This window comes from Salmo salar, chromosome 01, assembly GCF_965601325.2.
Source record: "Salmo salar chromosome 01, fSalSal1, whole genome shotgun sequence".
In the NCBI taxonomy this organism is placed as follows: Eukaryota; Metazoa; Chordata; class Actinopteri; order Salmoniformes; family Salmonidae; genus Salmo; species Salmo salar.
This window is the reverse complement of record NC_138291.1, coordinates 59,695,645-59,711,126: the sequence shown is the minus strand read 5'-3', so window position 1 is coordinate 59,711,126 and position 15,482 is coordinate 59,695,645. Positions and strand designations below refer to the sequence as shown.

The 15,482-nt window shown below is 41.4% G+C and overlaps 1 protein-coding gene across 1 annotated transcript; it reads left to right on the top strand.

Moving 5' to 3' along the window:
• The first annotated feature begins 5,297 nt into the window (after positions 1 to 5,297).
• On the top strand, positions 5,298 to 9,133 carry LOC106608657 (transcription factor LBX1-like). Its single transcript, XM_014206750.3, has 2 exons — positions 5,298 to 5,936; positions 6,583 to 9,133. The coding sequence occupies exons 1-2, from the start codon at positions 5,621 to 5,623 to the stop codon at positions 7,065 to 7,067; spliced, it is 801 nt and encodes a 266-aa protein (XP_014062225.1). The 5' UTR covers positions 5,298 to 5,620; the 3' UTR covers positions 7,068 to 9,133.
• The last annotated feature ends 6,349 nt before the right edge of the window (positions 9,134 to 15,482 follow it).

Here is a 15,482-nt window from a genome sequence, read left to right as displayed (position 1 = left end):
TGCTTTTCCAACGGTCTTGAAGGACTTCCCACATATACTGGGCACTTGTTAGCTGCTTTTCCTTCACTCTGCGGTCCAACTCATCCCAAACCATCTCAATTGAGTTGTGGTCGGGTGATTGTGGAGGCCATGTCATCTGATGCAGAACATCAACACTCTCCTTGGTCAAATATCCTTACACAGCCAAGAGTTCTTTTGGGTCATTGTACTGTTGAAAAACAAATGATAGTGCCACTATGCGCAAATCAGATGGAGTATCGCTGCAGAATGCTGCGGTAGCCGCGCTGGTTGTGTGCCTTGAATTCTAAATAAATCACTGACAGTCTGAACAGCAAATCACCCCCACACCATCACACCTCCTCCATGCTTGACGGTGGGAACCACACATGCAGAAATCATCCGTTCACTTACTCTGCGTCTCACAAAGACACGGCAGTTGAAACCAAACATCTCAAATTTGGACTCATCAGACCAAAAGACAGATTTTCACCAGTCAAATGTCCATTGCTCGTGTTTCTTGGCCCAAGCAAGTTTCTTATTATTATTGGTGTCCTTTAGTAGTGGTTTCTTTGCAGCAATTCGACCATGAAGGCCTGATTCACGCAGTCTCCTCTGAACAGTTGAGATGTGTCTGTTACTTGAACTCTGTGAAGCATTTATTTGAGAGGCGATCTGAGGTGCAGTTAACTCTAATGAACTTATCCTCTGCGGCAGAGGTATCTCTGGGTCTTCCTTTCCTGTGGCGGTCCTCATGAGAGCCTGTTTCATCATAGCGCTTGATGGTTTTTGCAACTGGACTTTCAAAGTTCTTGAAATTTTCCAGATTGACTGACCTTCATGTCTTAAAGTAATGATGGACTGTCATTTCTCTTTGCTTATTTGAACTGTTCTTGCCGTGATATGGACTTGGTCTTTTACCAAATTGGGCTATCTTCTGTATACCACCCCTATCTTGTCAAAACACAACTGATTGGCTCAAACACATTAAGGAGGAAATAAATTCCACAAATTAACTTTTAACAAGGCACACCTGTTAATTGAAATGCATTCCAGGTGACTACCTAATGAAGCTGGTTGAGAGAATGCCAAGAGCGTGCAAAGTTGTCATCAAGGCAAAGGGTGGCTACTTTGAAGAATCTAAAATATAAAATATATTTTGATTTGTTTAACACTTTTTGGTTTCTACATGATGCTATATGTGTTATTGCATAGATTGGATGTCTTCACTATTATTCTACAATGTAGAAAATAGTAAAAATAAAGAAAAACCCTTGAATGAGTAGGCGTGTTCAAACTTTTGACCTGTACTTTACATATTTTTTTCATATTCTAATAATTTTTTCAAATGTATTTGTAGCTCATACGTAGCTGTGGTCCTGCATGTACTCTGTGTTTTAAAGCAAAATGTCATTTCCCACATCGTCAGGGACAATTTGCTTCTTGAAAGTCCAATATCTTGAAAACTTGACTGCTCCGATATGCAAACTGTATCAACAGCGAACAGATGCAAAAATACCAAAACATTTTTCTTTTAATAGGCACTTCCAATAGCCCTTTTATAAATGTGTCCTTTCCCAATGATGCAGTGTAATGTTTTTAATAAAAAAAAGTGTTTTTATTACGTTGAACATTAGCTTTTTATGACAGAATGTTAAAATTAGGTGAAATAACGTTGTTGTTTTTTTTAAATCAGGTTTCACTATCAAATGCACCTAATGTCCGACTGTTCACTCTGCTACTGTCCGGCAAACCGTACCAGATCATCCGCTCTCGGACCAACAAGGTCCAACAAGGTACGAGACAGCTTCTACCCCAGCCCATAAGACTGCTAAATAGCCATAAGACTGCTAAATAGTTAATTATCTGCATTGACCGTATCTTGCACTAACTGACTCTATATACACGCTCACTCACACACACGACGCCGACACTCGCACACAAAAACCCCACACATCCACATACACACACAGTACACATACACATTCACACACACACTTTCACACTCATATGCTTCTGCTACTCTGTTCTTAATTTTTACTCTTATTATTATCTATCCTGATGCCAGTCACTTTACCCTGCCTTTATGTAGGCTGAATATCTACCTCAAATACCTCGTACCCCTGCATATTGATCTGGTACTGGTACTTCCTGTATATAGCTTCATTCTTATCTGTTTTATTCCTCTTGTGTTAATATTTAAATGTTGTATTATTTTTTTTATTTTTTTTACTTTGCATCGTTGGGAAAGGCTCATAAGCATGCATTTCACATAAAAATCTACACACCTTGTATTTGGCGCATGTGACAAATGCAATTGTATTTTATTTGATTTGATAAAATGGTAATGCTCATAATTTCGTATGAACAACGAGTATTTTCTTAATAGTCAATCATGTGTTTATTTAATTGGATTATTCAAGCCTATGTTTGGCCATGGTAGGCCTGTAGATCCCTAAATTCTCTTCACCCTAAATTCTCTTCTCTGAGTGACTTTCAGAATAAAGCCAATCAAAGACCAAAGGCCTGAGTAGAAATTTCTCCTGATTACGAAATCCAGACCTACGTGAAAATGTGAGTGTTTCTAAATTTCTGAGAGGGTATCCAATGAAGACATCACATTCATCCGCGCGGATGTGGGCGCAATGATGGAGTATGGAAAGGGCACGCGCGCGGGTGAGAGGGGAACCCTGAAAAGACCCAACATGGCCCGTGTAATCAAATCTCACGCGTGGGTAAATTACAAAATAAAACAGACACAAAACACTTCCAAACCCAGCAAATAAAGTGACTTGGGTAATAAAGTCATTATTCTCAACTATTCATTGTAAACTTTGATTGCAGACACCCTTGTCAATCAATCTTTACCATGGCCTACATTCTAAATCTTAAAGTGTGATAGGGCCTACAAGCTTCAGCACTATTGTCACATACAGAAAAAATATTTGATGGACAGAAATCTGTGCGAGAAAGCAATCAACCTCTGAAATGTCACGCGCTTGAGTCCAGTAAATTGCCCAAGGGCGTCAAGGATTGGACATGAAACAACTGACTGTTGGTGGCTGAAAATATTTAATCCGTTCTGACCATACTATTGGACAATTCCCTCATACAAAGTGTAATATACAGTACATTGCACGAATACAAATTTCACTGCTTGTATTTATCATGCATGGTTAATAGGCTATAGTCTACTGTCTTGGCTGTTGGATTTAATCACAGTAAAAAAAACAAGGCCCGCTGCGTTAATTGTGATAGGTGGAGGTACATGACGTCTAGCCTATACTTACTGTAGGCAAATATGTATATTTTAATTAATGCATTTCCGATGGAAGGCAGTGTAATATAGAAATGCAGCCAATGCATCAATGCCATCCACCACATAGGCCCTGCGCTCAACGTTTCTTTCCAAATATGCTTTCAACAATAATGTGACGTTTTTATTGCCTTTTTTGAACATGTTGCAGTGTTAACCATGATTTTAACGCTATACCGATTGTTTTAATGCGTTATTATTACGCTAATTAATGCATACCATAAAGCTGGCGCTTTTATCCAAAGCGACTTATCATGCGTGCAGGCTATGTATGGGTGGCCCCAGGAATCGAACTCACCACAACCATGGCGTTGCAAGCACCATGCCCTACCAAATGAGCCAAATAGGACTATTGAATTCCTATTATTAGCAAGGCTATATTTCAGAATTCACAAATAGGACAAATGATATAATAATATAACAAATAGTCTAGGCCTATATTATTATTATTACTATTATTATTATCATTATTAATAATTATAATAATAGTAGTAGTAGTAGAATAGACAGTGGTGGTAGTAGTAGTAGTAGTAGTAGTAGTAGTAGTGGTAGTAGTAGTAGTAGTAGTAGTGGTAGTGGTAGTAGTGGTAGTGGTGGTAGTGGTAGTAGTAGTAGTAGTAGTGGTAGTAGTAGTAGTAGTAGTAGTAGTAGTAGTAGTAGTAGTAGTAGTAGTGGTAGTAGTAGTAGTAGTAGTAGTGGTAGTGGTAGTAGTGGTAGTGGTAGTAGTAGTAGTAGTAGTAGTAGTAGTAGTGGTAGTGGTAGTAGTGGTAGTGGTAGTAGTGGTAGTGGTAGTAGTAGTAGTGCTAGTAGTAGTAGTGGTAGTGGTAGTAGTAGTAGTAGTAGTAGTGGTAGTAGTAGTAGTAGTAGTGGTAGTAGTAGTAGTAGTAGTGGTAGTAGTAGTAGTAGTAGTAGTAGCAGTAGTATTAGTAGACCTATAACTTATAACCTATTCACATAGACCCCCCCCCCCCCCCCCCCCCCCCCTTTATTTAACTAGGCAAGTCAGTTATTTACAATGACGGCCTACAACAACCTAGCAGCCTATAATTACCTGCCTATAACAAACTCATCAGGGACACTGTTTCACTGGCCTGCACTGGTCTGCAGAGCCCTGTATAGCAGATAGGTTACTATTAACAATTCTCTGGAATACAGAGAAATACAAGCTTAAATAATCTTGCTTAATTGGCATGTAGTCAACATAGAAGTGTTTAGTGGAGATTAGGCTAGCCTTACAATTATTTCATTAAGCCTAGTATAAATGTGAAATCATACTGGATGGTGAACCTGACAGTATTTTTCTAAATAGTATAGGCCTACTGCAAATGCTTTACCTATGAGACAGATCCATATCTGTACATCATGACAGCAAGGCAGTGAGGAGGTGAAATATTTCCCCCCGCGCGCTATGGAGGCTAGCCCTTTGCGCCTGAGTTATAGCGCAGAGGATATTGCACGGCTAAAGGGGATGATGATGTCTCTCTGCCCGGAAGTATTATCAGCCTGATATACTGCTTGCACAATAGCCTTTATAAAACATAGGGCATATCTACACTCACTTGCACGCACGAACGCAAAGGCAGGCTGCTGCACACGTTTACAGCCATAGCCATTGCACATGTCGACTTCCTATATCGAAAATTAGGCAACAAGTAAAAACGTTGTTTTTTCTCGATAGGTTAACTTGCATATCATAACTGCAATCAAATTATCCTGCATTTTACAAAAGTTAATTCAATCTGAACCATATTGAACGTAGGCCACTATTTTTTTCATGCGTCCATTATGTGGTAGCCAAATAAGCTATTCTACCGAAAAATATTATACAAAAAAAAGAAATATGTATTTTAATTGCTGATTTAAACGAAAGTCTGGGAGCATTAAGTATTCCAATTCGACTCCTCCCCCCGGCCATGCCCTCTAATTACGGCTGCTCAGCTCGTGCTAAATCCTGCACGGGACCACATATACCCAAAGAGTGACAGAGGGAGAGAGAGTGAGCGGGAGAACGAGTGGGGGAGAAAGAGAGAAATTGTTAGTCGTGGCCAATTGCGGCTGTTTTTTTGGGGCATCACTGTCCACGGGATGGTTTCATGTTGTGGCTCGTGCGTCACCCCGGAACCGTGGAAAGGAGAAGTGGGACTTTAACTGGACTCAAAGTCTCCCTACCCTGCGGCAGAGCGACCAACATGCGGTTGCAGAAGCACCTGTGATCGGATTTCCCACAACTTTTAATTGAGGCATAATTATTTTTGAAGTATAACCAGAGCATAAACAACTCTCTGAAGTGACACCCGATAAGCTACTATGACCTCCAAAGAGCCCACGGTTATGGAGGACCGGAGACGCAGTGCGCTGAACCAGCTCCCGCCGCCGGCCAACTCCAGCAAGCCTCTGACGCCGTTCAGCATAGAGGACATCCTGAACAAGCCCTCGGTGAAGAGAAGTTACTCCAGCTGCGGGACGGCGCACATGCTCTCCTGCAGCGAGAAGCTGTCCTCTTCAGGTCACAGTCTGTGCAGCCGGGCCCTTTTCACCCAAACCTCCCCACTCTGCGCTCTGGAGGAGCTCGCCAGCAAAACCTTCAAAGGCCTCGAAGTCAGTGTTCTTCAAGCGGCAGAAGGTACGTCTGAACAGTCAAGTCTTTATTTATCCTATGTAGTTATTAGGTACAGACTGTGTAGCCTCGGGTGATTCAGCTTAAGGTCTACAAATGCAACTAACGAAATAGATCATGTTAGGTCTCTATGTGTGTGTGCTTGCAGTGGGTCTGTGCACACACATATTTCTTTCGGAATTTGAGTATTTAATTAAAGCACGATGCATGTTTTTGCATAACGAGCCATGCCAAAAAGCTTACAACTGTGAAGGAATTTGAAAATATATATGTGTATCGAATTGGTTATTTTTATTTGAACAAAAATATATTAAAGCTCAATAGTTCCACCATGTAAACACGAATATTAAGCGTATGCAAAATACGAATACACATAATATTCATAACTAATGCAATATTTAGTTTAAGATTATTGTCATTAGACCTGTTGTATCACCTTATTATCGTCTGTTATTAATTAGCCTATAAGTAGCCTAGCCTATTGGCGATATTGTTGTTGTTATTGTTGGTGGTTTTAGATGAGACATATATACACAGGCCTGTTATTAGTCTAGCGGTTATTTCTGTAAGGTTTCTTGGAGCGACATTATGCCTTTTGATTCACTAAATGCCTATAGGCTAATATTCTTATTCTCTAAATATCATTTCACAGGCCGAGACGGCACGACACTATTCGGTTCGCGGAATAACCCCAAAAAGCGCCGGAAGTCTCGCACGGCCTTCACCAACCACCAGATCTACGAGTTGGAGAAGCGCTTCCTGTACCAGAAGTACCTGAGTCCAGCTGACCGTGACCAGATAGCACAGCAGCTCGGCCTCACCAATGCACAGGTCATCACCTGGTTCCAAAACCGGCGCGCCAAGCTCAAACGCGACCTGGAGGAGATGAAGGCGGACGTGGAGTCGGCCAAAGCCGTGGGCACAGTGTCTTTCGAGAAAATGGCCAAACTAGCCGAGCTGGAGAAATGCGCAGCTAACGGCGCGCTGGGCCCTAACAGATCCGAGTCACCCTCGCTATCGAACCATGAGCATGACACATCTAACAAACTATTATTGTCCTCGCCTTCATCGCCATATACAGATCATGCTAGCAGCAAGGGCTGCTCCGACGATGAGGAGATTGACGTGGATGACTGAGGATTTTTACCTTTGTGTCTCCTTCTTACCACGACGAAAGTTTGAAGTGCCATTCATGCACCACATGTACTCGTGAGGCTTTTATGAAGAACACTCAGCATCGCATGGACTGTGTCGTCTGCAACGACAGATGCAGGCAGCTGTTGTATTCATTTAACCAACGTGGAATAGTTTAAAGAAAAGCAATATGTACACTTAACCTATCCACAAATGATCTGTCCACACACACACACACACACACACACACACACACACACACACACACACACACACACACACACACACACACACACACACACACACACACACACACACACACAAACACACACACACACACACACACACACACAGTCTTACCATTACGGGCTAATAACACTAACGGCCTAATAACACTAGCTAGTATCTCAACCTATGAAATATTTGAATGCATGTTTTATTTTGTTTAACTTCCTTTTATTTTAAACGACTGTAATGGTTTGAATATTATAGAGGCATTCATATTGAAATACACAAAACATACTGTATGTTAGGCTGTGTGTGTGTGTTATAGCTATACGTTAGGCCTACATATTTCAAACGTTTGATAACGATGGGAATACATTTCTAAAATAATAATCAAAGATAGATCATATTTCATCTGGTTGCTTGTAATATCAGGCACATTTTAATATATTTATAATGGTTTGTATACCTGTAAGTGCCTTTTAATGCCAGAACACCATTTAAAACCTAATGTAGGCATATGAAGTGTAATGTATTCCAAAATAAAACATTTCGTTTCTCACTATTCCTATTCATTTTATTGAAGAACAGGCGTAAATAGCATGAAATGCTTTTGGGACCAGTGTTAGTTTAATTCCAGCTCTTATTGCAATCAGTATTCTATATTATAATTACATATTTTAGATGTTTCCAAATATTTGCTCAAATTTCGGTCTAATATTAAATTAACATGCACCTCGAGGCAAAGTATCATTTTTCTTTCACATTGAAAATACATTGAACACATTGAAAACCTGCTTTCTGACCCGGCAAAGTGTGTTTTCATTTCCTCAATAGAATTGATGTGAGAAACGCCAATCTGGAGCACAGAGAGGCCATAAAGGAGGCACAAAAACGTCGAGTTCTGGGCCAGCTTCTCCAGGCTGTTTGTGAGTTTTTCACTCGCTCTCTGCGTAGAAGCGTGAAACCGGCGGACAAATGAGTACTGCTCCCCGGTGTGACAGCGGCAATGGGGCAAGGGCGAACTCCAGCCGCGCGCAATACGGAGACAAGCGTGTCCCATTCCACATAAAAGGACACAAACGTTTGGAGGCCATATGGTTTCTGACGTTTCCTCACAATTCCAGTCAATTTGATGGATTGATTAAGCCCTCCTTTTTTTTGCTACAAAGGCTGTAATGCATACATAGTTCCTCTGAGGGCATCTGGGCTCATCATAGCTATCACTGTCGACCCTTTTTTACTCGCGCGTCTTTAACAAGTCTATGCATCACAATTGAAGTCTCATTCTGGAGAGGGGTCTGGTCTGTGCTTTGTGTTTGTGTGAGGGGCTAGAAATAATATGTTTGGCTTTTCGGGCGATAGATCTTCCAGCAGTTCATCTTGTGGCCTGGGTGTTTTTCATGCTAAGTAGGGAAGTCCCATGTTTAAACGGTGACATTTGTGCGATTGGTAGAGAGCTTTGTTTTCGTTTTGTGTTCTTCTGTTAGCTACCTACGTTTTTTCTTTGTATATGACTTTTTTTTATGAAGCTGAGAGCCTAATAATGTGAACCCATGTTAATAATTTATTGTGGAGTTAGATGTATTTGTGTGTGTATATATATATATACACAAAACGCACTAGGCCTAATAGAAAACTCGCCTTTGTAGTTGAGGATCGAGGATAATTCTTCAACCAATTTTATTACAAACTATTATCTAGGCTGCCTACTAGAAATGTATTGTTTTTAGTTAGAACTAGTTTAATGAAAACCTAATTGTATTCAATCCACATAATTATTATTAGGCTGTCCTCATAATAATAATACTTAATCATCATTATTATTATTTGTATTCATTATTATTATTATTAGTAGTAGTAGTAGTAATTGTAGGAGTAGTAGAAGCAGTAATAGTAGAAATTAAATTATAGGAGGAAGTATTATTATTGAAATTAGTATTTTCTTTGTTAATATTAGCCTACAATTTGTTTATTATTATCGTCATTAGTTTACTTTTAGTTTATTGCTACCGTGTATATTGTTGTTAGTAACCTAGTTTATTATTAGGCCTGTTAACACTATCTTGATAATGTCATTATAATTAGGCTATGTTATTGTTGTTATTATTAAATTATTCTTGTTGTCATTATTTGGGCGGTGTTATAAATACTGTCCCTAATTTGTTCCATTTAGTGCTATTAGTATTTATTGGTTGGAAAGTTTGGAAGTTAAAGCAGGCTGCCTTCCCAGCAAAAAAAAATTCGCTGCTCAAGATGTCTGGCAGAATAGGCTCGAGGCTGCGTTATAGGCCTATGACTCGCTCACAGAGGGTAAGCCGACTTCGTCCCATCCCTGAGGCTGAATTAAACTGCGAAAGCCCTACGTTTATGTCACGTAAATACCTGACATAAATAATACAAAATCAAATAATAAAAAAACAAAATCGAATTAAAGGGATACTTCGGGATTTTGGCAATGCCATGTGTCTACTTCCCCAGAGTCAGATGAACTCGTGGATACCATGTTTATGTCTTTGCCTGCAGTTTGAAGGAAGTTTCTATCGAGCGCTAGAGCACAATGACTAGAAGTCTATGGCTATGGGAATCTACTAGCATGCTAGCAGATACTCATAGACTTCCAGGCATTGCGCTAACGCCAGTTAGCATTGGCTTGCGAAACGACCTAACTTATTTTAAACTGGACACAGACATACAAATGGTATCCATGAGGACATCTGACTCTGGGGAAGTAGATAAAGGGCCTCATTGCCAAAATCCCAAAGTATCCCTTTAACAATTACAGGCCTTAATTAGCCTATGGATGCATGTGTGGACAATGTTGATTTTTTTTTACGGTTATCAATGTTGTACGCTGCTCTATTCATTTCACAGAGCCACATTTCAATTTTGATTGGCTGTGGTGGGTAAAATTTAGGTCGAGGATTTGTTTTTGCACTGTTTTTCCCAACGTTACTTGACGTGAAATAATTTTCACCGCAAAACATATCCTAGAACATGGTTTCTTATGTGGATGTGTTTAATGCAGGGTCCAACAGTGACCAGTACAGTGTGCTATTCCAGTGAGGCACGTGCTGGTCTCAGTTCCTTATTTTATGTGTTCTCCAACGGCAAAGACAAGTACAATCCCCAATACCTCACTATGGTAATTCATCCACAAGTTTTAAGTGTATTTCAGCTCAGGAGGGAGAAGAAAATCACTAGTTCATTCGGTTGGAAAATTGAAGTTTGATGCATGAATCCCTGCTGAAACAATAGGGTCTGCACCCTTCTCCCCCTCCACTACCCCCTCCCCTCCTCTCTCTCTCTCTCTCTCTCTCTCTCTCTCTCTCTCTCTCTCTCTCTCTCTCTCTCTCTCCCCCTCAATTCAATTTCAATTTAAGGGCTTTATTGGCATGGGAAGCATATGTTTACTTTGCCAAAGCAAGTGAAATAAACAATAACACATTTACAGTAAACATTACATTTACAATCTCTCTCTCGGTCCTAATCATTTGTTTTGATAATTGGTCATTTGATTTGAAATTATATTTGAAAGTTATCCACAGTTATTTAGGGCTAACAAAGCATTTTTATTTTTTGCTTGTCCTCTTTTTTAATTCAAGTAGGCCCTATCATGCCGGCATATGTCACTTTCGCTGATGGCAATAGTCTTTTCATTTTATTTATATTTTTCCTTTATTTATTCAGGTTTGTTATTAAGAACATATTTCGCTAACATTAGCCCTAATACAATAGTTTGAAGAATTGGAATGGATAATGGAAATAATCAAGCATTCTGTCTTTCAATCATTTCTGGACAAAAATCCTTTCGGTTGAAATAGCTTTTCATCAGGGTAGGATCAAGTGGTCAACATCATAAACAAAGGAAGAAGAAGAATTTGAACGATTCTTGTCTCGACCACGTCCCCCAAGTATGATTTGAAGTGAGAAATAATATAGATTAAGATCGGGGGGAAGCTTGATTAATCACTAAATAGGGTACATTTTAAAGTTTTAGTTATTAAGTTCCTGTACAGCCCCTTAACACTTCGAACTTCAATTTTACAGGCTATTGAACAGAGCATGTCGCTGACAAAATTGATAGATGTATTAATTTACTTTAACCAGAGATTAATTACTATCCACTGAGATAATTATACGAGCCTTTTCCCCTTTAATTTGCATATTAATCAAATTCTAGTTGATAATTCAAACGGCAAATGGATTTAGAGGTATTGGATAGGCATAACTCGCAAAAATATCTCTCCCGGACCTCTTTCTCTCCCTCGGGCTCGGCTCACTCTCCCTTGCGTGCTGCTAAGCCGCTTGTCAAGTGTATTAAAATCTGAGATGCAGAACGAGCTCGCGTGGCTATTTGGTGAAAACAGAAATTGCCTGTCTACTTTTATGATGTGTTCATGCTGGGCAGGCAGATCTCAAGATTTAAAGGGAAAGAGACCTACTGTGTGTGTGTGTGTGTGTGTGTGTATGTGTGTGTGTGTGTGTGTGTGTGTGTGTGTGTGTGTGTGTGTGTGTGTGTGTGTGTGTGTGTGTGTGTGTGTGTGTGTGATTATGGAGACCGTTGGTTACCACTAACTTCTGTATCCTCTATAGCTATAGAACTGAATATAAATAACTAGCTATTGGTCAAACTTCCATTTTGAACTTTGGAATGTGCAGAACGAAATAATATTCTATGTTTATTATCTGTATCTAGTGTGCAAGTATGTGGGGGGGGAAAAAATCAAGATTACAAAGGCACCAACAAAAGATAGATACAGAGGCTACAGAAAAATTGTCAAAACAGTGCAGAAAACTGAGTTGAAAGGGAAAATACCAGGCCACATAAAGCTATATCAGTTATCAAACAGCCTCAACTATAGACAAATCAACAGTATCCCTACTCCCAGCTTGCTTGCATTGTCCACATTGAAAATACTCAGGTGAAAGCACTCTTATCTAATGGGCAAAATCAACTTCATCTATTCATTTTAGTAGAAGCTTATAGACAAACAAAATTCACTGACTATGTCTCTGCCCCACATGCGTTGCAATGGCTCACCAGCAAAGCTGCTGTCTCCAGCTTACTCTCGGATTTTGGATTCAGAAGACATGAGACAAATCTGTCGTGATCAGTTTAATATTGGCACACAGTTCACCGACAGGCAATCCAAAGCTGACTTTAAACGACATGCCTTTTTGGTGCTTAGAGATCTTATCTTCAAAACACTCTCTTGTGTTTTTATCAGAGCCGTGACAATGCATTGTTATTGACTTCCATGGAAACAGCAGAGATAACCTCAGATCCTCAAGACACGGTCATTAGCTATATTAGGAGGCCAAATGTGCATTAATTATAGATCCAACCGTGATGTCGATTAAATACACTCCCCTGCTCATCTTCATAAACAACAATGTAAGTTATTGAATCAGGATAAATCATTATTTATGGACACACATTATTCCATTCCAATGTTGAGTTCTTTGGTTTGACTTGGAAATATGAAAGCCTTCTTGATAACCCAATGTGCACCAATGTTGTGTCTGCAAGTGTGTGTGTGTGTGTGTGTGTGTGTGTGTGTGTGTGTGTGTGTGTGTGTGTGTGTGTGTGTGTGTGTGTGTGTTCGTACGTCAGAGCCTCAGAGGGATCATCAGTGTACTTTTCTTAAGCATTACTGACTTGCCACCACAGTTATCTCATGACATAGCTGTCATCAGCTGAGTGTTTATGGTGACATAATTCTTGCTAATTGGTCTTCAGTGACATCCTCTGCCTTCACACCAACATTTCTGACCTTAGTGGTTAATCTAGAGTTACTAATGCCCCCCGTGTGACCAGAGATGATAATGTTCACCTGATATGTGTGCTCAGATATGAATGTATGTGCCTTTACTGCCACCTTGTGATGTAGTATGTGCATTACACCCTCCTTCATAAAGGAACGCTCCATTTTTTAATATAACCTTTATTTCACTAATCAAGTTAGTTAAGAGCAAATTCGGATGACGTGCGCCGCCCTATGGGATCTGAGATGCGGTGTCTTAAACCGCTGCGCCACAAATGGTTCTGCATTCAGGGGAATGGTTTCCTTCCTCTCACACCAAACGCACATAACTATATCTTGAAAGAAACAAATTCAACAGGATTTCATGTTTGATATTACCGCATCCTCTGCAGTTGGAAAAGAAAGTATGACAGTGGGTGAAATCCAGTGGAGGCTGGAAAGGAGGTAATGGAATGGCATCAAACACATGGAACCCATGTGTTTGATGCATTTGATACAGTCATTACCACAAGCAAGATACAGTAAGAGAAAGATAAATAGGAAAAACACATTTTACCCCTGAGTATGTGGGCTGGGGTGTTGTGTACCCCGCGGGGGAGGGCTGGGGTGTTGTGTACCCCGCGGGGGAGGGCTGGGGTGTTGTGTACCCCGCGGGGGAGGGCTGGGTTGTTGTGTACCCTGCGGGGAGGGCTGGGTTGTTGTGTACTCCGCGGGGGAGGGCTGGGGTGTTGTGTACCCCGCGGGGGAGGGCTGGGTTGTTGTGTACCCCACGGGGGAGGGCTGGGTTGTTGTGTACCCCGCGGGGGAGGGCTGGGGTGTTGTGTACCCCGCGGGGGAGGGCTGGGTTGTTGTGTACCCCGCGGGGGAGGGCTGGGGTGTTGTGTACCCCGCGGGGGAGGGCTGGGTTGTTGTGTACCCTGCGGGGAGGGCTGGGTTGTTGTGTACCCTGCGGGGAGGGCTGGGTTGTTGTGTACCCCGCGGGGGAGGGCTGGGGTTGTTGTGTACCCTGCGGGGAGGGCTGGGTTGTTGTGTACCCCGCGGGGGAGGGCTGGGGTGTGTCCAGGCCTGCTGAGCATTGGAGTGTCTGGAAAACAGCTCCGAGATAACCACTGTGTGGACGATTGATGCTCTAGAGATAGTACACACACAGTGAGTCTCAGAGAGATCCAGGCATGTTCTGAGACACAAAAGAATAAAGACACAAACACTTTAAATATCCACACACAATGGCAGTCTCTCTAGGAAACATGGAGATACACACACATATGCACACACTCAGACACAGAAACAGAGTCATTGGACTCACTTGGGGCATACAGACACTCAGAGATACAGTGCATTTAAAAAGTATTCAGACCCCTTGACTTTTTCCACATTTTTATACATACAGCCTTATTCTAAAATTGCTGAAATCATTTTTTTCTCTCATCAACCTGCACACAATACCCCATAATAACAAAGCAAAAACAGTTTTTTTTGTTGCTAATTTATTAAAAATAAAAAGCTGAATATCACATTAACATAGTAAGTATTCAGACCCTTTACTCAGTACTTTGTTGAAGCACCTTTGGTAGGGATTACAGCCTCGAGTCTTCTTGGGTATGACGCTACAAGTTTGGCACACCTGTATATGGGGAGTTTCTCCCATTCCTCTCTGCAGATCCTCTCAAGCTCTGTCAGGATGGATGGGGTGCGTTGCTACACAGCTATTTGCAGGTCTCTCCAGAGATGTTCAATTGGGTTCAAGTCCTGGCTCTGGCTAGGCCACTCAAGGACATTCAGAGACTTGTCCCAAAGCCACTCCTGCGTTGTCTTGGCTGTGTGCTTAGGGTCGGTGTCCTGTTGGAAGGTGAACCTTCACCCCAGTCTGAGGTCCTGAGCGCTCTGGAGCAGGTTTTCATCAAGGATCTCTCTATACTTTGCTCTGTTCATCTTTTCCTCGATCCTGACTAGTCTCCCAGTCCCTGCTGCTAAAAAACATCCCCACAGCATGATGCTGCCACCAACATGCGTCACCAAAGGGATGGTGCCAGGTTTCCTCCAGATATGACGCTTGGCATTCAGGCCAAAGAGTTCAATCTTGGTTTCATCAGACCAGAGAATCTTGTTTCTCATGGTCTGAGAGTCTTTAGGTGCCTTTTAACAAACTCCAAGCGGGATTTCATGTGCCTTTTACTGAGGAGTGGCTTCTCTACCATAAAGGCCTGATTGGTGGAGTGCTGCAGGGATGGTTGTCCTTCTTGAAGGTTCTCCCATCTCCACAGAGGATCTCTAGAGCTCTTTCAGGCTGACCATCAGTTTCTTGGTCACCTCCCTGACACCTCATCGCCCTTCTCCCCCGATTGCTCAGTTTGGCCGAGCGGTTAAGACTTTTTCCAGTTAAGAATGATGGAGGTCACTGTGTTCTTTGGGACCTTCAATGCCA